Raw genomic sequence first — 24,307 nt, 5'->3', positions numbered from 1 at the left:
CATTTTTCGAAAGAGGAAATCCAAATGGCCAACAGACACATGAAAAAATGTTCAAGATCACTAGCAATCAGGGAAATGCAAATCAAAACCACAATGAGGTTTCACCTCACCCCAGTGAGAATGGCTCAGATTCAGAAATCTACCAACAACAGATGCTGGCGAGGATGTGAGGAAAAAGGGACACTAACCCACTGTTGGTGGGAATGCAAATTGGTTAAGCCACTATGGAAGTCAGTCTGGAGATTCCTCAGAAACCTGAATATAACCTTACCATACAACCCAGCCATCCCACTCCTTGGAATTTACCCAAAGGAAATTAAATTGGCAAACAAAAAAGCTGTCTGCACCTTAAAGTTTATTGCAGCTCAATTCACAATAGTTAAGATCTGGAACCAACCCAAATGCCCATCAACAGTAGACTGGATAAAGAAATTATGGGACATGTACTTTATAGAATACTATACAGCAGTAAAAAACAAGGAAATCTGGTCCTTTGCAACAAGATGGAGGAATCTGGAAAACATTATGCTGAGTGAATTAAGCCAGTCCCAAAGGGACAAATATCATATGTTCTCCCTGATCGGCAACAACTAACTGAGCACCAAAGGGGAAAGCTGTTGTAGTGAAATGGACACTATAAGAAACAGTGACTTGATCAGCTCTTGTCCTGACTGTTGATGTACAATGTAATACTTTATCTATTTTAGTATTTTTTTGTTCTAGTACTATTGGTTGAACTCTGTAATTAACACACAATTATTCTCAGGTGTTTAAATTTTAACTGAAAAGTGATCCCTGTTAAATATAAGAGTGGGAATAAGAGAGGGAGGAGATGTACAATTTGGGACATGCTCAATCAGACTTGCCCCCAATGGTGGGGAAAGAAATGTGCCAGGGGATTCCAATACAATCTCATCAAGATTGCATGTACCAATGCCATCTGACTAGTCCAAGTGATCAACTTCAGTTCACAATTGATTACACTGATAGGTCTAAGAGTCAAAGGGATCACACAAACAAGACTAGTGTCTGCGAATACTAACTGATAGAATCAAAAAGGGAGAGAACGATCCAACATGGGAAGCAGGATACACAGCAGACTCATAGAATGGCAGATGTCCCAAATAGCACTCTGGCCTCAGAATCAGCCCTTAAGGCATTCGGATCTGGCTGAAGAGCCCATGAGAGTATTTTAGGCATCGAAAGCCAAGACACTCTGGAAAAAAAAAAAAGAAGTCCTAAATGAAAGATCTCTGCAAGTGAGATCCCAGTGGAAAGAATGGTGCCATCAAAGAAGGAGGTACCTTTCTCTGAAGGGAGGAGAGAACTTCCACTTTGACTATGACCCTGTCTGAATAAGATTGAAATCAGTGAGCTCAAAAGGCTTCCATAGCCTTGGCAAATCATATCTCTAACCTAGGGAGATTACTGATGCCATAAACAAGAGTGTCAAATTGTTAAGTCAGCAACAGGAGTCACTGTGTACTTACATCCCATGTGGGATCTGTCCTTAATGTGTTGTCTAATGTGCAGTGATGCTATAACTAGTACTGAAACAGTATTTTTACACTTTGTGTTTCTGCGTGGGTGCAAACTGATGAAATCTTTACTAATTATATACAGAATCGATCTTCTGTATATAAAGAGAATTGAAAATAAATCTTGATGTGAATGGAATGGGAGAGGGAGCGGGAGATGGGGTGGTGTGGGTAGGAGGGAAATTATGGGGTGGGGAAAGCCATTGTAATCCATAAACTGTACTTTGGAAATGTATATTTACTAGATAAAACAATTAAAATAAAAAATAAAAAACAAAAAAAGTTTATGCATTTCATTGATAGATAAAGCTAATAATTATATATTAGCATTTCAGAAAAATGTTTCATATTGATTATAGGAAAATCCACCTAACGTGTCAATTTTTTACAGTGATCTCCAAATACTAACTTACAATTTTACCATGGATCACGGAAACACAATGGCATTGGTCTTCATCTGTTTTCATTGCTGTTGAATTTCTACAGTTTCTGTGTCTTACATAAGTTTGTGTGTCTATTTCTTAGGCATTAGGCACTATTCCCCTACTCCCATAAACCATGTTGTATATAATGCAACTGGAAAACCAATATTGTATAAAAACAGAATAAGTTAGGGTGCATGATAAATGTAATTATTTTTATTTATGTTGAAACTGTAATTGATTGCTAGATTAGATGTATCAAGGTCAAAGCTTTGAAATTATATTGTATTATTATTTTGGTCATTAAAGGCAAAGAAGCTAAAGATAAAATGAGTAAAAAGAAATAAGGAAACACATGATTCTTTTATGGAAACTCTTGTCACCTACGTCATCCTCCTCACCTTCCTATGTTTCTCCCCATTATGAGTTGCTTTCCTTGCTGCTGTGTCTGAAGAAGCTGAAGAAGGAACAGAAGAGAATGAATGTGCTGCAAGAATGCTTAGCGTGTTTGAAGACCTTTAGTTTAGTAGTTAAAATGCTGGTTAGGATATCCACGTTCCACATTGGAATACCTGGATTTGATACCCAGTTCCTGATTCTGGCTTTCTGTAATGTAAACCATGAGAGACAGTAGATGATAATGAGATGGATCTCTGCCACCCTCATGGAGCACCTGAGTTGTATTCCCAGCTCTGCCCTCTCTTGGTCTCTGCCTTTGGAGGCATTTCAGAAGTGAACCAGCAGTTGAGACTGTGCTCTCTCTCTCTGTCATAAATAAATATTTTTAATTTAAAGAAAAATGCTTAGCATGGAAAAGAAGCACTATATGTGTGATTGCACCAGATTTCCTTTTACATTTATTCCAAAACCAGGAAACTAGGTATGATTTTAAGGAAATTTCATTTTCCCTATTTTTATTATGAAAGAGGATTTTGTGTGTATGTGTGACATGTGCATGTTTGTTTGTAAATATTTATAAAGAAGGTGGAGGTAAAGAAAGAGTAAGTTTTAACTGGCAAGATTGCTTTTTTAACCTAAGGAATAGGAAAGTTAATATTAGACATTAGCAAGTGTTTTTGGAGTCTCTAGTTCATTTTTATTAAATTTATCCAACAGGTATTGAACATATGCCACATGTCTAAAAGGCTGTTGGGTGTATATAAAGGAAGGAAAGGAAAACAATATTTAAGACAGAGGTGAGAACCAGACGTGACATGATGCAGAATTTCTTCAGTATCAGAAACAGTAAAGAAGAGATTTCAAGGGTTCACATGCCTCCAAAGGACCATTTCTTTACAGAAGAAGTCAGGTTGGATAGGGGTCATCTTTGTACCCAAAGGGGAATAAGAGATCACTGTTTCTCTGGTCACCTCAAAACAAGTCTGTGGGCTTTTGTGAGGCAACTGCTTTCCAGAAGGCTCCAACTGCAGCTGGTAACTACATGCTCAACACATTGACTACCTTTTCCCCAAAGCCGTTATATGCTTCTTTCCAAATTACATAGACATAAATCACACACACACACACACACAGTGAGTATATTGAGAAAAAGGAGAAAACTTTTAGTTGAGGCTGCTATGCCTATCAGTGAAGAGTGAGGGGAAATTTTAAATAAGATAAAGAGGAAATGCATGATTTAATGCATTTATTCTATGCCTATATGGGTGTACATATCAGTAAAACACACAGTCACTCACCAGTATGTATGCATTTGTGAAGTTCACAAAATGTGGAAAGGGTCTACACATTTTCAACGTATCTCAGAGACATGAAGAAGTATACAGGAAACAATGGCAGCAAAGAGAGGTATATTGAACTCGATCAGTGTCCCATAATTTATCTCATCCCTAAATGAAAAGGACTTGCATTTGTCTGAAAAATAACCTGCTCCAGCATGGGAGGTCAGGTCTTTCTGCCCTGAGTCTCAGCTGTCAGTTTCAGTTGAGAAACAAGATCCTGCCAGAGGCTCTCACTCTGTTGTGTCAGGCCCCACTGCAGGATCATATTGAAAAGTGCATTGCTTGACATTAATCTCCTACACTCTTGTTCATGTGCTGTTCTCACCTCCCTCTCCCCAGCAATTTCTCAATGTGCCAGCAACATCTCCTTTATTACTGCCAATCTCTTCCTACAACAATCCAGCAGAAATTGAGAAAATTGGATAATCGGTTTTGTTAAATTGGTAAATTTGATGGCTAAGTTTCAGTCAAGAGTCTGTGATAGAAGGATTTTTCAGGACACTTTTTCAGAGTCAAGGGCAAGGACAAATTTTCCTATGTTGCCATGAACAAAGTTTTATTTCTAGACTGCTTTATATTCTGAAAGGCTAAGATTGCTAGACCTGTGGTGGCCAAAGTAAGTAGGCAATTTAGGAAAGGAAGAATAAAGGCTATGAAAGCAAACCAAACATTCAAATCTCATGTGGGCAAGTTGTTCAATTGCTCTGAGCCTCAAATTCTTTATTGATAACAGGTTAGTGTAGGTGAAAGGAATCAATGAAATAAACTCCTGTCAGACAGTTGATGACACAAGTTTCTTATATACCGCACTTATGTACTTGCATTTATTCCTTACTGATTTAACCTCCGTTATTTTGAGCAATTGCTTAGACAATTATTCAAGAAGATGTGAAGGCTGCAATTAGCTTGAGCAAGAATTTACTCTTCAACTCATTAGTAGTGTCTACTTGGATGCTGGAGGGGCAATTAGCAGTTTAGATATCCTCAGCTCTATCTGTAAATTAGACTAACCATTGATTGAAAATATGTGAAAAAACTGGTGCATGTACTGACCATAAATAGGATTTCATTTTTTTTCTAAACAGTATACAATAATGATTTACACAACACTTATACTAAATATTATAATTAATCTAGATATGATTTAAAAGCATATAGGATTATGTAGGTTATCTGCGGATACTATGTCATTTTATGTAAGGTACTTGAACATTCATGAATTTTGAAATTTAAAGTGCTAGGGAGGCAGTGTCCAAGAACAAATTCCTGACCAATAAACCAATGGATAGGATGACTGCACTTGTTATTAATAATGACTTGGGAAAGTTGACTTATCTTTTTAAATGATGATAGTAAAATAATTTATCATAAAGTTTGTTATGAGGTTTAAATGAGGTTAACTATGTAGATTGGTCTTGGGGACACTGTTGTGGCATAGCAGATAAGCCCTCCACCTTCAATGCCATCATCCTACATGGGTGCCAGTTTGAGTCCCAGCTGTTCCACTTCTGATCCAGTTCCCTACTAATGTGCCTGAGAAAAGCAGTGAAGGATGCCCAAGTGCTTGGGCCCTTGACACCTACATGGGAGATCCAAATGAAGGTCTTGCTCCTGGCTTTGGCCTGGCTCAACCCTGGCCATTGTGGCCTTTTGGGAGGTGAACCAGTAGATGGAAGATATTTCTTTCTCTCTCCCCCCACCCACCATGTGTGTGTGTCTCCCTCTCTCTCTGTAGCTCTGACTTTCAAATAAATAAATAAATCCTTTAAAAAAAGAATGTTCCTATAAAATAATGCTTGGCACATTGTAATACACAATTCTAATTAACAGTTTTTGGCATCATCTCTTGATCTATAATGACCATGATGAAATACGTATTTACAATTTACTTTTACCTATTTGCTTTGTGAAATTTTGTATTTTTGATTTAAAATAATTAGTACATTGCTAACTGAAGATGTCCTATATTTTAGAGTGGAAAATACACAGAATATAGTCTAAATAATGGACAATTATTTCTAATTTATATTTTATTTTAAATTATGACATTATTGTTTCAAAAATTCATATATGTGTTTATATACATCTGTTAGTAGCACTGATGTTGCTTAAGGATTAAGCTTACATCTCCAAGTTAAACAAAATTATCTACTTTCCCTTGAGACTCAGAAATTCCAGATACCAAGAAGGGATGTTGCAATTGGATTACACATGAGAGTGGGAATCATGCAAAGTAAAAGTCATTTCACTCACTCATTATCACATTTCATAGAAAAGAGATCAAGAATTCAGTTGATAAGTTTGCAACTATCAATTTCACCCTTGTGAAATCACCCACACCACCTGCGTATGTTCAAGCAATCTCTCAGAAGGTTGTATTATATTCTATAAGTCAACTCTCCCATGTTCAAAGCTCACAGTTCAGAATTATTGTCAGGTGTTTATAATAAATGATTCAACCTATAGTGACTCACAATGCTGACATATCAAGAAATTGATGCCAAAAAAAAAGTATGTGTGCAAAACATAAATTATAGCATTGAAAATTAAAATGAAAACACTTTTTTCCAAACTCTTAAAAAGTTTCTTAAAAAGAACATTTCAAATTATATACTCTCTAAGGACCAGTATTGTGGCTTAGCTGATAGATCCCTGCCTATGATGACAGCACCCCAATCAGAGTACAGGTTCAAGTACTGGTTATTCTACTTCCCATTCTTTCAGCTAACACAACTGGGAAGGTAGCTAATGCTTGTCCAAGTACTTGAGCCCCTGCCCCCCAGGAGAGAGACCCAGTTTGAGGTCCTGGCTCCTGGCTTTGGCTTGGCCCAGCTCTGGCCATTGTGGACATTTCAGGAGTGAACCAGTGGATGGAAGATATCTCTCTTGTGCTCTTTCTCTCTTTCAAAAAATAATTTATTTTTTTTCCATGTGAATGTTTTTTTTTATTAAACTTTTATTTAATGAATATAAATTTCCAAAGTATAGCTTATGGGTTACAATGGCTTCCCCCCTCCCATAACTTCCCTCCCGCCCGCAACCCTCCCCCCTCCCGCTCCCTTTCCCCTTCCATTCATGTAAAGATTCATTTTCAATTCTCTTTGTATACAGAAGATCAGTTTAGTATATATTAGGTAAAGATTTCAACATTTTGCCCATATAGCAACATCAAGTGAAAAAACTACCATTGGATTACTAATTATAGCATTAAATAGCAATGTACAGCACATTAAAGACAGAGATCCTACATAATTTTTTTCAAAATAATTAATTTTCTATGCCATTTCCATTTTAACACCAGGTTGTTTTTTTTTTTTTTTCATTTCCAATTCTCTTTATATACAGAAGATCACTTCAGTATATAATTAGCAAAGACCTCATCAGTCTGCGCCCACACAGAAACGCAAAGTATAAAAATACTGTTTCAGTACCAGTCATAGCATCACTTGGCTTTAGACGACACATTAGGGACAGATCCCGCATGGGGTGTAAGTACACAGTGACTCCTGTTGCTGACTTAACAATTTGACACTCCTGTTCATGGCGTCAGTAATCTCCCTAGGCTCTAGTCATGAGTTGCCAGGGCTATGGAAGCCTTTAGAGTTCGCTGACTTTGATCTTATTCCAATAGGGTCATAGTCAAAGTGGAGGTTCTCTCCTCCCTTCGGAGAAGGGTACCTCCTTCTTTGATGGCCCCGTTCTTTCCACTGGGATCTCACTCACAGAGATCATTCATTTAGGTCTTTTTTTTTTTTTTCCATGATATCTTGGCTTTCCATGCCTGCTATACTCTCATGGGCTCTTCAGCCAGATCTGAATGCCTTGAGGGCTGATTCTGAGGCCGGAGTGTTGTTTAGGACATCTGCCATCCTATGAGTCTGCTGTGTATCCCACTTCCCATGTTGGATCTTTCTCTCCCTTTTTGATTCTATCAGTTAGTATTAGCAGATACTTGTCTTGTTTGTGTGATCTCTTTGACTCTTAGACCTATCAGAGCTATCAATTGTGAGCTGAAATTGATCACTTGGACTAGTGTGATGGCATTGGTACATGCCATCTTGATGGAATTGTGTTGGAATCCCCTGCACATTTCTAACTCCACCATTTGCGGCCAGTCCGATTGAGCATGTTCCTAATTGTTCATCTCCTCCCTCTCTTTTTCCACTCTTAGATTTAACAGGGATCACTTTTTAGTTAAAATTTAAACACCTGAGAATAATTGTGTGTTAATTACTGAGTTCAACCAATAGTACTAGAACAACAACAACAACAACAAATACTAAAAAGGATAGAGTATTACATTGTACATCTAAAGTCAGGACAGGAGCTGATCAGTTCATTGTTGCTTATAGTGTCCATTTCACTTAACAGGTTTTCTCTTTGGCGCTCAGTTGTCACCGATCAGGGAAAACAAATGATATTTTTCTCTTTGGGACTGGCTTAATTCACTCAGCATGATGTTTTCCAGATTGCTCCATCTTGTTGCAAATGACTGGGTTTCATTGTTTCTTACTGCTGTATAGTATTCTATGGAGTACATGTCCCATAATTTCTTTATCCAGTCTACTGTTGATGGGCATTTGGGTTGGTTCCAGGTCTTAGCTATTGTGAATTGAGCTGCAATAAACATTAATGTGCAGATGGCTTTTTTATTTGCCAAATTAAATTCCTTTGGGTAAATTCCAAGGAGTGGGATGGCTGGGTTGTATGGTAGGGTTATGTTCAAGTTTCTGATTTAACTGCCTTTCAAAACTGCCTTTCAAAAAATAATTTATTTTTAAAAAATAGTATACATAAAAAGGCATATACTATATAAATCTCCATTTGATTGTGTTTCTGATGTGAAAACAATAAATCTCTAATGCTTCTTCCAGAGAGGATAAATGAATGTAGCAAGTTAACAGGAAGGCACATTGAAAACAGCTACAAGTAATTTTAATCATAAAATGCATTTTTAAATTTCCCAATTATATTAATACCATATGTATTCAACTAATTATAATAGCTAAATCACTGTTATCCTTAAATGATTAATTGTTCAGAGTATTATAATTGATGAAGAAATTCAATTAACAGATCCCTTACTGAAACATAATGTTATGTTTACGTGTAATCACAAAATGTATAATGGATTGGAGGAATCTAATAAAACAGACTCCCTAAAACTTTTTACCAAAGCCCACATCTTGGAGATTAGTTTTTCTTATTTTGATGTAAATTCACTCTTCATATTGGCACTAACACTTCACAGGGCCTTTGCTTTAAGGAATTTTTAGCCTATTGCATGCACATATGTTTTAATTAAATACAATAAATACAAAGTGCTTTGGGAGTAAGACTAACAATTTTCAAATAGCATCAAGGTGAAAAGACTTGTATATATGGTTTAATTATTTAATCTCTCTAATACCAGATGAGCAGTAACTGCAATTTTCCTCTTATTTATTAGAAAATCAGTGGCTCAAGGGAGTAAGTGTTTTGCCTGAGATGATAAAATGGGATGCACAGCCAAATTTTTCTCCCTAAACTTTCTTCACTATATTTCACTCCTTCCATCCTAAAAGACCCACATGACTCAGTTTCTCTATCTAAAAACAGAGAAGAGCCCTTCCTTGAATTTTCATTTTGTGGAATAGAAAAGTCTACATGTTTGGAGGTTTGTGTTATAACTTGAGAATGTTCTATTGTTGTTGTTGTCATTTTGCTTTTTATAAATATAATTTTTCATGAGGTTAAAAGCAGACATAAAAGAATTGAATAATGACCTAGAGTTAGCCTCCACCTCTACAGAGGAGAGCAAAAGCTTCAAGTGAGCAGTTACATCTTGAATTGAGTGTCCAAGGAAGTACACTGAACTCAGTCAAGGAATAGCGGGAACCCAGTGGGTCACAAAGTCCAGGGATGGCAGCTTAAAGAGAGAAACAAAGCCAACCGATAACAAATCCAGATCCCTTTTCCGGACAGATCCCTGTTGCAAGGGGAAAGGTGAGCATAAAAGTTTCAGCAGAGTCCATCTGCAGGAGTATCTTATTGGGATGACCCTCACTAGACAAAATCCAGTCACCACTGACCAGGAGCCCAGTAAGGAGAGCGACTTGGGATACTCACAACTGCATACCTCGAAGAAGGAAACGTGCCTTTCGTATCCCCAACCCAGGGACCCCAGAGAAATTCTAGCATTCCAGCAAGGAAGACTATATCATCATGGGCCCAACTGGACCCCTAAGCAGGGGCAAGTCCAACACCCTAGCCCACACACTGTCTGCACCTCAGCAAACTGAGTGCTGAGCTAGGGAGGTCCAACCTCTAGAAGTAAAGATTCTTACTTGGGAATTGATCTGTCCCCACTTCCTCCCCTACCCAGGTAACTTGGGATATCGTTCATTGCTTCTCCAACATGTGAACACCAGGATTCCAAGTCAGGGTTCCCATGATACTAGCTGGCTGCACACTAGAAGTTGTTCATACTGGGGACTGTCTGCATGTACAAACAGTGCATACATTCAAGAATGTTCTTGCATCAAACCTGCTCTCAACATCAGCCTAGCAAACATCCTATAGACCAAGCTGTGGCACTGCTCAGGGCAACAGCCATTTCCATTAAGAGTAGCTAGAATTTCTGTATTTCAATCATCTTGGTATACCTACCCAGGTTCCTTCCCTTCCTATGGACAGATGTCAGGATTTGTGTGCCACACCTCCCTCCAGCCCAATGCAGCATGTCACTTACTGGGCAATTGGCTTGGGTTTTTGCTTCCAAATGAGCCCAGTATGCAGCTCAGATCTCCAACCTGCTATCACATGCAACTTCCAGGGTTTCTTCACACCACACAGTTCAGTGCAAAGGTCCAACTACTCCCATGGACAGTTGCCAGGGTTTCTGTGCCCCTTCTAGCCCTGTGTGCTGCTCCACTGGGGCTCTGACTTGGGAAGTTGGAAGTGCATATTACTGAACTCTGTCTAGCACAGTATGTGGCTCAAGACTCTAGGCTTCTCCCATAGAGAGCAAATTAGGGTGTGTGTATGATCTGCCACCCCAGATTAAGGGCTCTCTTTTAGATCTAACCATTTCCTTAACCAGCAACTGCAAGACCCAGTTGCTCTAGCCAGCGTTAGGGTTGGTTTTATGGCTCTGGAGTATGACAGTGGCTCAGGAAATATGAGCTCATCTTGCTCCTGGTGACAGCTTGGCTTTCTCTCAACATCAGTGGAGCCATAATAGCTCAGTCCCTGGCTTGTGTGATGCCTGGATGTCTGCATGCCAGGTCTACTCAGAGCAACAGCAAGACCTGCTTCTAGCACTAACAAGCTTCTAACTCCATCACTCCTTCTGGAGATTTCTGGGGAACTGTGTGACAAAGATTCCAGCAGCACTATAGGGGCTCAGAAGTACCCAGATTCTCTACACAGCTACCATCAACTATACCAAACGAAGTCACAGAAAGACTACAATCTAGAATATAACTGGGGAAAAGCCATGGTACCCTACCAAACTCACATCAAAAGATGCACCTTCAGGAAAATGTCTTTAGTACATGAAACAACTGATCAGATATGCAAAAATTAACAAAGAAGTGGAAAAAGTATTAAAAAACCAGGGTGATTTGACTCCTCAGAAGAAACACAGTAATGCACCACTATCAGACTATGAAGGTGAGAATGAAGAAATGCCTGATAAAAGAATTCTTTTAATATTACTCAAAGTTATACATTTCAATACAGAGAGACTGTTAAATAAGTTTTAAAACCAATATACTTAGTGAAATAAGGTAATCCTCAAAAAAGACATATACCATGTTTTCCCTGATCTGTGGTAACTAGTAGAGTACAAAAAATGTATATTATTAAAGTTGACATTTTGAGAACTGATTATTGTTTACAGCCCTTGTCTCTACTGTTGGGGAACATTGTTTTCTTCTTACTTTGTGTTGAATTCTTAGTGGAGGATTAATTTTATGATTATAAAATAATCTGAAAACAAATTAAAAGAAAGAATATAAAGGAAGGAGGAGGGAGGGTGGGGAAATGAGAGGGAGAAAGGGAGGGTTAGGAAGTATCGCCATGCTCCTAAATCTCTATGTATGAAATACATGAAATTTGTTCACCTTGTATAACTACAAAAAGCAAATAAATCAATGAATAATATGAATGAGGAATTCAGCAAAGAGAGATACTAAAAAAGAACTGAGTTGGTAATGCTAGAAATGAAGAAAACAATAGGTCAAACAAAAAAAATACAGTAAAAGAATCCTCAACAACAGACTAGATTAAGAAGAAGAAAGAGTATCTGAACTTGATAGCAGGTCACTTAAAATATCTCAGTAAGACAAGAAGAAAAGGGGGGAAGGGGAGGGAAGAGGAAGAAGAGGAGGAAGAGGAATAAGAGGAGAAGGAGGAGGAAGTAGGGATGAAACAGCACTCATGATCTCTGGAAAACCACTAAATGAATTAATATTCAGCTTTTGGGAGTCCCCTAAGGTATGAAAAAGAATAATGGCTTAGATAACATTCTGAGGACTGACATTGTGCCATAGTGAGTTAAGCTTTCCCAATTATATTAGCAGGATACTGCATTTGAAGTGGAACTGTTGAGATTTGAACCAATGCTCATATGGGATGATGGTATCACAGGCAGCAGCTTAACCCACTGTGCCACATTGCTGGCCCCAAGCCTTTCACTTTTATTGTTACAAGTGGTCTTCAAGCAGTTTGTGGAAAATGCATATAATGCAGAAAACTACGCGTGGATTTCAAAATTGATACTAAAGCAAACATCTTTTAACTCCATTTTTCCACGAACTTCATATTTAATGGTTTTTTACTTTCATATTAAGAGTGATAAGCTGAGAATAAAGTGCAAAAGAACATGTTTCAGAGGAATTATTTATCTGTGATTTGCTGCTTTGCAAGACTAATAAAGTGTCTATGTGACTAGTGATGTTAAATGTGTTAAATGGTGTATTATTTTATGTGTCAGAGTAATCAGTTAGCTTAAACCACTTTATCATAGTAATATAGTAGGATAGGCCATCTTCTAAAAATTCTTTCATTTAGAACAGAATTATTCAGATCTCTCATGATTGCCATTTGCCAGCTGATTAAACACAATCTATGCTCTGTGTTGTAACAGCTTTTAAACTCCCTGCTGTGGAATAATAAGACTCAAATTGGTTTTTAGACATTGAGAGTATTTATTTATACTGCCTACATTACACAGTAAAGATCAAAGTTAGAGATAATTTTCATCTTTTTCATGTTAATGGTAGATTAAGAAAATAATAAAACAACTTTTTGTTGAGAGCTTACATTAGAATATAAAGAAAATATAATTGATGACTTATCCAGCTATGTCACAAAATTGAATAAGTATTTTTCAGATAGAATAAATATCTTTAGTACTTTCCTTTAAATATCTTTTTCTCTTTCTCTCTCTCTTTGATTTTGATGGTATCTAAGTTATGTTTATACATATCTAAGTTATGTTTATACATATATTATATTTATGTTTATATATTGTCAATTTCTACAATTTTAACTGAGACACAATGTAATAAAAACAAAAAGAAAGAAATTTCTGAGATCAGAAGAAACTGGATGTAATCAGGTTTGTATGGCCACAGACAATTTGTAGACAACATGATCCTCTACATAGGGAATCATAAGAATACACCAAGAGATTATTGGAACTTATGAGAGTTTTACAAAGTTGTGGGTTATAAATCAATGCATAAAAATCAATGATATTTGTATAAACAAACAATGCCATGGCTGAGAAAAAAACTTAAGATCAACCCCATTCACAATAGCTACAAAAATTTAAATAGCTTGGGATAAGTTTGACCAAGGTCATGAAAGATTACCATGAAAATTATGAAGCATCAAAAAAGAAATAGAAAAAGACACAGAAAAAAGTCTTCCATATTCATGGGTTCAAATAATTAATATCATCAAATGCCCATATTGACCAAAAGCAATTTATACATTCAATGTGATCCCAATCAAAATAAGAAAGATTTCTCACATATGGAAAAAACAATTCTTAAATTCAAATAGAATCATAGGAGACCCAGGGGAGCTAAAGAAATCCTATACAATAAGTATAAGGCTGGAGAGATCATAATACCAGATTTCAAGACATATCGCAAGGCAGATATACTCAAACAGCCTGGTACTGGCACAAAAATAAATATGTAGACAAATGGAACAGAATAGAAACCCCAGAAATTAATACACATAACCACCACCAACTAATCTCTGACAAACAAGCTAAAATCACTCCCTGGTGAGAGGACAGCCTCTTCAACAAAATTGTACCTCTGCATGCAGAAGCATGAAACGATCCCTACTGTATATCCTATATAAAAATAAATTTGCAATGATCAGGCATCTAAAGCTAAGACTAAAACCATTGGATTGATGTAGGAAAACATAGGGGAAACACTGCAATTCATTGGCATAAGGAAAGACTTCCTAGACCTAAGACCCCAGAAGAACAGGCAATAAAGACAAAATACACATATGGAATTACATCTAGCTGAGAAGATTCTGCACCACAAAGAAAACACTCAACAAAGTAAAGAGACAACTGACAGAATGGGAGAAAATATTTTCAAACTATACATCTGGTAAAGTATTAATATCCAAGATATATAAGTAGCTCAAGAAACTCAACAACAATAAAACAATCAAGTCAAGAAATGTGGAAAGGATATGAACAGACATTTTTCAAAGGGTAAAATACAAATGGCCAACAAACATGAAAAGATGTTTATGATCACTAGCCATTAGGGAAATGAAAATAAAAATTACCATGAGGTTTCATCCTACCCCACTTAGAATGTGTATCATCCAAAAATCAAAAAAATGACAAGCACCAGGGAGGATATGGGAATAAGATACCCAAATATACTCTTAGTGGTGATGTAACTAGCACAACTGTTATGGAAGAACAATATGATGATTCCACTCAAATATGAAAATAGATCTACCACGTGGCCAGCCATTATACTCCTGGGAAGTTACTCTACCGGCATGGGAGATCCAGAAGAAGCTCCTGGCACCTGGCTTCGCATCAGCGCAATTCTGGCTGTTGCAGCCAGTTGGGGAGTGAACCAACGGATGGAAGACCTCTCTCTCTCTCTCTCCCTCTTTCTCTCTGTCTCTCTCTCTGCCTCTCCTCTCTCTGTGTAACTGTGACTTTCAAGAAAAATAAATAAATCTTTTAAAATAAATTGCATGTATTAAATAAATGAAATTTGTTCCTTTTACATAAACAAAAAGTTAATAGAAAATAAATAAAATAAAGATTGATTTAAAAAGAATTTAAAAAAAGAAAGAAATAACCTCCACTGGAGTAAACATTAAGGAAAAGTGATCTACTAAGAAGAGATCTCATAACTGGAGTTTATAAACTATAATGGGCATCTATTGGGATGCAGTGGGTTAATCTATCATTTGGGATGCTTGTTTTACATATTGTAGCACTGGCCTGAGTTCCTATTGCTCAGCTTCTGATCCACATTCCTACTTACACATTTGGGAAGGCAGCAGACAGTGACTCAAATGCTTGGGATCCTGTAACTCCAAGGTAAAATTCAGATGAAGTTTTCGATTCCTGACTTAATCCTGGCAAAGCCCTGGTTATTGTACACATTTGGGGAGTGAGCCACTGGATGGAAAATCTCTCTCTCTCTCTCTCTCTCTCTCTCTCTCTCTCTCTATTTCTCCCTAGCCTTGCACCTGAAATATCTTTAACTTGTAATTCAATTATCCAAGATCTTTTAAAAATACCACTCCGTATGCATTAATACATTAATGCCAATCTCCTGTTTCAGACTTCTTGATTCTCTGATCACATAGTAGGTAATGTTTCTAAGGCCACAAATACTGTTAGAAAATCTATTGAAAGCATATATATTTTTTAAAAAAAAGTGTACTGCAAGGGGCAGTGAAAGAGCAAATTGAATTAAATTCTCAGTTGCTCTCCCTGAACATTATTTCCAATGATTTCATTTTTTCAAATGACAAATGGATGTCTTGCACTCTAAAAGATAAGTTGCTAAAACTTACTTGTATCTTCTCAGAATATTTTGCTTTATTAGTATATTTGTTTGTCAATAGAAAGTCTGAGATAATGGCATGGTACAGTAAGAAAGACAATATACTGCTGTTAAATGTTGCCTTGTAAAAAACACTTTTTCAAACTGTAAGCACCATTGGACATTGAGTAGCAGAACAAATTAAGATGGTGTTCCTGATTAACAGACAAGAAAATCAAGGCATAAGGAAATTCAGAGACTTGTCCAATTTGCAAATGATGAATAACACTCTTTGTGTTCCCCCCATAATATTTCACCATTTCTAATCATTTTTTATCCATTAGTGCAACGCTATGACAAAGGATGTGTAGGGTCACAATTAGTTTTTATTGATCAACTAAATCATAAATTGCTTATTATATTTAGGATCGAAACACAGTATGAATATGTCTAGAAACTTATAAGTTTGTTTAATTTGTATCCTAAATTATAATAATGAGCTAAGAATTTAAATGAGTCACATTCAAACTGATGAAATACATAGATCCATAATCAGCACAGCATTGTTTTCAGGGACTGTTGAGTTACAACACTCTTATCTCCTGGCTTTGTGATGTTGGAAATATCAGTTATGCCTTTTTGGCATTTCACCATCTATAAGTTGAGGTAATGATAGTGCGTATCCTCACAGGAAAATATAAGAATTAAATTAGCCAACAGAAGTAAAGGTCTTCCTACAGTTATTGGCATTGTGACTGGCAAAATAAATATTACCCAGTACTATTATTTTTGTTGTCATTATTACTATCATTGTCATCATCATCAAGACTACATCAAGGTTGCTTGCTGGCTATTAATTTGGTGTTCTTTTAGTGACGCCAAATTGCAGATCAGCGGATTCTGTTCACTTTTACTCCTTTGTAAAATGAAGTGATTTGATTAGATGATCTCCAAGATTCCTATCAATGATAAAATCTTATATTCTTTTTAGCAGAGTTTTAAATCCAAAATACCTTCATCTCTTAACTGTTCAATTTATAAATAATTTCTAACAATTTTTTCTTAAAGAGAGAAAACAAAATAATGATGTTACTGAAATTTAGAAATCTTCATATATTAAGTAGCAATGAATAGATAATATCTAAGGAAATTAATTGGTGTCTCCTGAAAATCATGGTAGTGTAGTGTAGTTGAACACACCTAGTATAAATTAGACAACTGTAGCTATTCCATACTTTCAATGTCCTCTAAGTTATTGTTTCTCAAAATGTTGCCTCTATACTGTCAGGATTAATATCACCTGAGTATTTTTTTGAACAAACCTCGGGATCCCATTCTAGACTTGCTGTGGTAGGAACTCTGTGGGTAGAGTCCAGGTATCTTAGTTTTAAGAAGGCCTCCAAGATTATGATGGTGCTAACCCTTGAAAAATAGTGTTCTAAGTAAAGAATGCAAAAGCAAATTCTTCTGATAAACATTTACTGAAGCAGGTGAAACTGGAATTGAATCTGGCCTTAGAAGATACTCAAGAGAAAGGTCTGCTAGAAATAATTAAAAGTCAAGTAACCAATCAGTCGACTGGAAAAGAGGCTAAGAAGTCAGTCTCAGTTATTCCCTCCAGAGAAATAAAGCTCTAGGAAGGTTAAAGAAAGGTTCAGTAAAATCATCAGAGAGTATCAGTGTAATTCTAGCAAGGGAGTATTCCCAGTACGAACCATAATGTTCTATCTTCTTGCTGAGTGTAACGAGCCACTGATTCTCTGACAGAAATAAGCTAAGTATTTCTCTTTTAATGTTTTACAGCAGTTTAAAAAAAAAAAGCTGAGAACTCAGTACTCTAATGTGCAAACTAAGTTTTACATTAAACATATAAGAAAATGTTTAATGATCCATGTCCATCTATTTACCTAGTAAAATCTAAATCTATTCTACTTAATATAATAAAAATTACATATTTCTACGATTTGTGTTAGAAGAGAAAATCAGTGTTAGAGCTACAGAGCTTTAGTGTCTTTATCTATATACCACAGATCCAACATTTCTAATTAATTCTTAGATGTCAACATCAAAAAGTCAAAAACTAAACATAGCTAATCCAGTCCCATAAACATTTTTTCATAGTCTCAGATTGAGGAAATGATGTCCCAAGGCATAAATATCCCAAGGTATAAATTAGAAACTATTCTCCTTTTCTTCTTGTCAGTCCCTTCTGATCCTAGGCTGTCTATCTTTAATACACTGTAGTTACCAAATCCAGTCTATTTAGTTTTATAATTATCTAAGTGTTTACTGTTCTTTCATTTTTCTTTTATAATTATTTCTATTCCTATTTCCATGACTTTTTCTGTATCTATCTTCATAAATAGGCCTTAAGATCCTGAAGAACAGAACTATCAGTACACCTTGGCACCCAGCACAACAGCTGGCAGAGCAGGCTTACAAAATTATTCTGTGAGAATATACCTGATGCATACATACATGCATTTGAAATCTCATAGCTCCCACAATCTGAGGATGACATTGAACACTGAATCTTTTCTAGTGAAATAAATTGATATATGACACATTTCTAAAAGAATGCATTTCACATGCATAGTTATCATATTTTAGAATCTTAGTAATTTATAAAATTTGAATGACTTTGTACATGGTAACAAAATGTGGATAATTGCATTAAAGATAAATTTATTTTGGTTCAAAAAATTGAATTTATATAAGGGACCTTATAAAGCTCATGGAAATGCATATTTTGAAAAAAGTACATATTTCAAAGCTTTTTGCACCAGAATAAACTTATATTTTTTTTCTTTTTTTTTGTTTTCCTGTAGGTTTGTGAATCTCGAGGAAAACTTTTTTTTTTTTTTTTTTTGACAGGCAGAGTGGACAGTGAGAGAGAGAGACAGAGAGAAAGGTCTTCCTTTGTCCTTGGTTCACCCTCCAATGGCCGCTGTGGCCGGCGCACCGCGATGATCCGATGGCAGGAGCCAGGTGCTTATCTTGGTCTCCCATGGGGTGCAGGGCCCAAGCACTTGGGCCATCCTCCACTGCACTCCCTGGCCACAGCAGAGAGCTGGCCTGGAAGAGGGGCAACCGGGACAGAATCCAGTGCCCCAACTGGGACTAGAACCCGGTGTGCCAGTGCCGCAAGGCGGAGGATTAGCCTAGTGAGCCACAGCGCCGGCCATAAACTTATATTTTAATTGCACTTTCTAAGTTTTTTGAGGCATTTTCTTATTTTAATAGAAGTCACTTTTATTTTATCTGCTTGGACATTATTGTTTTAGGTTTTATCACTTGACTTTAATGACCTCAACAAGATTAATACAATATGTTCCACCATCTTTGGGAATACCTATGAGTATGAATATTGCAAGAGTTGTAATAATACCTGAAATAGTTTTCAACAATCACATGAATTAACAAAAAATATCACCTTATAAGAAAATGAAATCCTGTCAAAAGCATACTGGCTCCCTAAAACACATTGATTTACTGAAGCTGCCATTCAAAGAGATGCTAGCCTTATTAAGCAGATGTGTTACCTAAGAAAATCACAGATAAGGTGCCAGTGCTGTGGCATAGTAGGCTAAGCCTCCGCTATGGTGCTGGCATCCCATACAGGCACTGGTTCATGTTGCAGTTGCTCATCTTCAGATCCAGTACTCTGCTAATGGCCTGGGAAAGCAGTGGAGGGTAAGCCCGGTGCTTGGGCTGCTGCACCCACGTGGGAGACATGGAAGAAGCTCCTGGCTTCTGGCTTCTTGCTTAGGACTTGCTCAGCTCATGCCTTTGTGGTCATTTGGGGAGTTAGCCAGAGGATGGAAAGTCTCCCTCTCTCTATGTCTCTCCCTCTCTGACTATAAATAAATAAATCTCTAAAAAAAATCACAGATAAACAGTCACTCTGTAATGGGGTTTGACAGCTCAAGCCCTAAGGACATCTTTTGTGTGTGATATTGTGTACATTTTCAGTTGCTAAATTTTCACTTTCATTGTATAAAATACCAGGAACTTGGAGGTAGATTGGAATTGCTATTTCAAAATTGTAAAGTTCAAACAAAAAGAGACAATTTGTGTTTATTCTCACTGCCTTCACTGAAGAGGAATTCTAAAGTACAAATAGAAAAGGAATTCTTGGCCAGCAGACTGATACAAGAGAAAACTTGCAGAAACACATGGCCTGGGATATTTCAGACTGTTGGCAGATTGCAAGCCTTTACAGCCTTTTATTAATAATCAGGGTCCAGATCAAGTGTCTCTAAGGAGCCAGACCTACTTGTGAGACTAGAGTTTGGGTTAGAAGTTAAACATCTTCCAAAAAACACTCTCATAATAGCAGATATCTTCTAATCTGCACAAATGTCATTGACTAAGGAGATATTGAAAGGGATGGCCAATGTTCTCCAGAAAATAGAACTAAAAGGCTTTTTAGTACACAAATTAAACATTTTTTAAAGATTTATTTATTAGAAAGTTAAAGCTACACAGAGAGAGAAGGAGAGGCAGAGAGACACAGAGAGAGAGAGAGAAAGAGAGAGAGAGAGAGAGAAGTCTTCCATGCACTGGTCCACTCCGCAACTGACTGCAATGGCCGGAGCTGCGCCGATCTGAAGTCAGGAGCCAGGAGCTTCTTCCAGGTCTCCCACTTGGGTGCAGGGGCCCAAGGACTTGTGCCGTCTTATACTGCCTTCCCAGACACCTTAGCAGGGAGCTGGATTGGAAATGGAGAATCTGGGATTTGAACCGGCGTCCATATGGGATGCTGGCACTTCAGGCAGCGGCATTACCTGCTACGCTACTGTGCTGGCCCCCGAATTACACATTTAATGGCAGTTTTGTTTGATATGTACACTATAATTCAAAATGGTCAACATCACAGTCCCATTTGTCTTTTGGTTGTCTATATAAACAAAACAATCAGTATACAATAGAATATAAGTGCTATTAGAAAATGTAAATGCTTCAGGGAAATGATTGCAGAATGAATTTCCAAATAAAAGATGGTTATGGCAGTAATGTCTTAAACTTATGCAGATAAAAATGCTCTTATACAACCCCATGTACCTGATCTGTACTCGTTAGTCATGAAAAACTAGAATAAAACAAAAAAGTAACTTTAGACATCACTATAACCCGTCTACTCCAATCAAGTTTTGCTCAAGTGTGAAATGATGAAACACAGGGGTATTTTTTATCAGCAAAGTTTTATCAACATAAGAAGTCAATTTATAAACAATTATGTGTGAAACAACCAAAAATGAGCTGGGACAGCAACAAGCTAAAATATGGTTTTGTGGAGTGGTATTTTATCAGTAAAAGGGTAAAGGGAAGAAGTAAATGGATGTGAAACAGAGAAAACAGGCTTCTGAAAAACTCAGTCATGAAGCTCTCTTTATATTAACAACAAGAATTTTCATAAAAAGTTTTCTGGTAAAGAATGTCACACCTCATAGTAGTCTATCATTTGCAGAGATAGAGATTTGCATATTATTAAATAGGGTAGAAATTGCAAGAGCTCTAATAACATCAATTTCTTAAGAATTTACTTTAAAAGACCAATTAGAAGCCACAGTCCTATCTATGATAGTTTTGCAATTAATCAGTTAGCCTGAATGCAGGGAAATGAAGAATTCAATGTGAAAAGAAAATGAATCAATATTTGGGGCAGATAAAGAGCAAAAACACACAAAAGGATTTCAACAGACAAAAAATACTCCTTATTCATTCCTGCCTATGATTTCTCCATATCCTTAAGGATAGAAGAACAAAAATATGTAATATTTATAATTATGTGTCATTTTAATATATTTTCTGTTGATGACAAAATATATGTACACCTTGGTAATTAATAAATTTGATATATTTAGGTTTGCAGGCAGAATTCTGTTATTTTCTAATAATCATTTTTGCCTTTATCTTTAAATTTCAATTTAAAATGGTCCACTAGAGTTTGCTAAAGAACACACAAAGTACTTCATAAGTTCATGGAAAATGGAATTAAAAACTGGGTTAAATTTAAAGTCCATGAATCTTCTTTTAATAATACACATTTTCCATGAACTTTTTGAGTATTCCTTGGATAGTCATAGGACAGGTAAATAGGAAAATAATAAAATTATAGTGTAGATTGTTTGAAAATGAAAGACAAGAAGAAAAACACCCACACATGCACATTAAGCCACAACAACATAATATTTGCAGCATTACACAGAAATGCTGTAATTTATGAGAAGTCTATATGCGTTGTTTTTTCTTCTTTAGTTTTCACAATTATGTATGATTTGCCAGGGCAGAAAGTGCACGAGCTAATATAGGACATGAAGGGTATACTCGATAATAATTTTCTATTATAGTAGTTCTAATTTTGATGATTATATTTCTTTAAAGTTTTGAAAAATCAGTATCTAAAGAAACCTGCAGGTAGAATAAATTAAAAACTGTATTTTCCATATACCTGTTTTTCTCCACTTGGCTTTTTGTGGTTCAATAACAGCTCAACAGCTCCGACGACTTCTTTTCTGATTGCATGTAACAGAGCATCTCCAACATAAACATTAAAGCTTAACAGCAGTTCAATGAGCTCCAAGTTCTCATTTTCAATGGCAATGAGGAGAGCAGTTCTTCCAAGAGGATCAATGCAATTAATATTGATTTTAAAATAAATTTCAGCTTCCTCTAGAGATTTCTTGACACTTGCATAATCTCCTTTTTCTACCGCATTCAAATAGGCTTTTTCTGATGGTGAGAGTTCTGATTCTGCTCTTACTATCCTCAGAGGGATGCGGTCTCTGTAGGGAGCATTAACATTTCTTTTGTAATAAAACTGAGCCATGTTTCATGCCATGCTATTTCTTTGTTTCTGAAATTATAAACAAAAATAAACAGATTAGTGTTTGTATGCATTTAAACTATTATATATCATATTTCTTTTCCAACTCATGATGCCAACTAAGCAATGAGAGTTAAGCTTTTTCTTTCCTTAGACAATAGAAATACTTTTCATTTATCTGGAAACAAAAGTTACAAAATCGAAGAGGAAAATAGTGATAGTTTTTGCCAAGAATCCATAAAAGGAGTCTCAAAAACTTCATAATATATGAGTATTATGAAAAAAATCTATGCATGGATTTCAAATTATTTTGCACCAAAAGAAATTCATCTCTTAATTCCATTTCCTGTGAACATTTTGAAGTATCCTTTTATTGCCTTTGTATCATGAAGAATAAACAAGGCAAAAATTTATGCATTATGAATTCATTTGAAGTCATGGTAAAAATATAGTTGAAGATGAGGAAATTATCTGATAAAATTAAATCACTGTTCCAAATTAATTATCACCTTAAAATAAAACAATAAGATCCTTGGAAACTATATTGATTTGGTAACATCTTAATGATTTAAATTTATAAGAAAAATGCACTACATTTTAAATATAAGTTCTTTATTGCTGTCAATTCACATCTTGTAATTAGCTGATTTTTTATTATTTTGTTATTTTAATTAAAGTCATGTTTATTTGCATATCTTTACTATTTAATATTAAAATGAGTACATCATCCCGAGTATCTAACGGCATATTTGTTCTAACTGATATTTTTAGACTTAATAATGTTTATGAGTAAATTAATTTAGTTTGAATAATGCTTTAATAGTAGATTAACACACATGACATTAAAAATGTGATTATATTCAATGTAATATTTTCAGGTTGGGAAATTATGAACTGTTTGCATGCTACCTGAGTTTCTAGTGATTTCAATTATCAAATATTTAAATTCACCCTTTGACATCAAATTATTCAAGGTTTCTCAAGTATCTAGATAGGGAATTGAATATAGAAAGCTATTATTTCATAATTTTTTCCTTCCTGGCAATGTTACACTTAATGCTTTGTCAAGGTATTTGTCAGGAGCAGGTGTTCCAAATGTATTAATTTTAGATGTGTGAAATATTTACCTAAAGTCTTATTATAATTTCGGTATTTGGGGATGATTAACTCAATTTTGAATAACAGGAATAACATTTATTTTACAGGGTAACAAGGGAAATTTAATATCCTGCCAGTATAGCCAAAACTTCAATAAAATGAAGAACACAATATTATCTATCTGATTTTAGTGATCTGATCCAATAATACCATTCAAATATATGCCTGGGAAGATCAACCACCACTCACTTCCTCAGCATTTCTTTTCCCACTCACACATTTGTATTGATAAGAGTTCCTGGGATCAATGGCATGCCATTCACACTGTATTATTATCACAACTATAGTCTAAATGGTTGAAAATGATGGTGATTGGCAGCAATTTAGCAGTACACACACTATTATCTCACATAGTCATTACTCATGATTCATAGGAAAATACATGAAATTTTCTAGACATGCATGTATAAGGTGTCTTACCAATAAAGTTATTTTAGCTGGAAGCAAGTATTTAATGTAATGTACCCAAAATACTCATACAAGCTGAAGTGAAAATATCCCTAGATTCACTCACAAATTCATAGTCATGTACACATTAAACTAAAGCTTCAGGGAGGCGCTATAGTGTAGAGGGTAAAGCCAC

The 24,307-nt window shown here is 35.9% G+C and overlaps 1 protein-coding gene across 6 annotated transcripts in view; it reads right to left on the bottom strand.

Moving 5' to 3' along the window:
- The window catches only part of TRPC4 (transient receptor potential cation channel subfamily C member 4), a 160,320-nt gene extending 137,751 nt beyond the window's left edge, over positions 1-22,569 (bottom strand). For all 6 annotated transcript variants that reach the window (XM_062195360.1, XM_062195361.1, XM_062195362.1 and 3 more), the window contains exon 1: positions 22,192-22,569. In XM_062195360.1, the coding sequence (XP_062051344.1) occupies positions 22,192-22,569 (378 nt within the window). The remainder of the gene's footprint in view (positions 1-22,191) is intronic.
- Positions 22,570-24,307: the final 1,738 nt, after the last annotated feature.

Source organism: Lepus europaeus, chromosome 6, assembly GCF_033115175.1.
Source record: "Lepus europaeus isolate LE1 chromosome 6, mLepTim1.pri, whole genome shotgun sequence".
Taxonomy (NCBI): Eukaryota; Metazoa; Chordata; class Mammalia; order Lagomorpha; family Leporidae; genus Lepus; species Lepus europaeus.
Note: the sequence above shows the minus strand (reverse complement) of the source record. Positions and strands in the feature narration are given on the sequence as shown.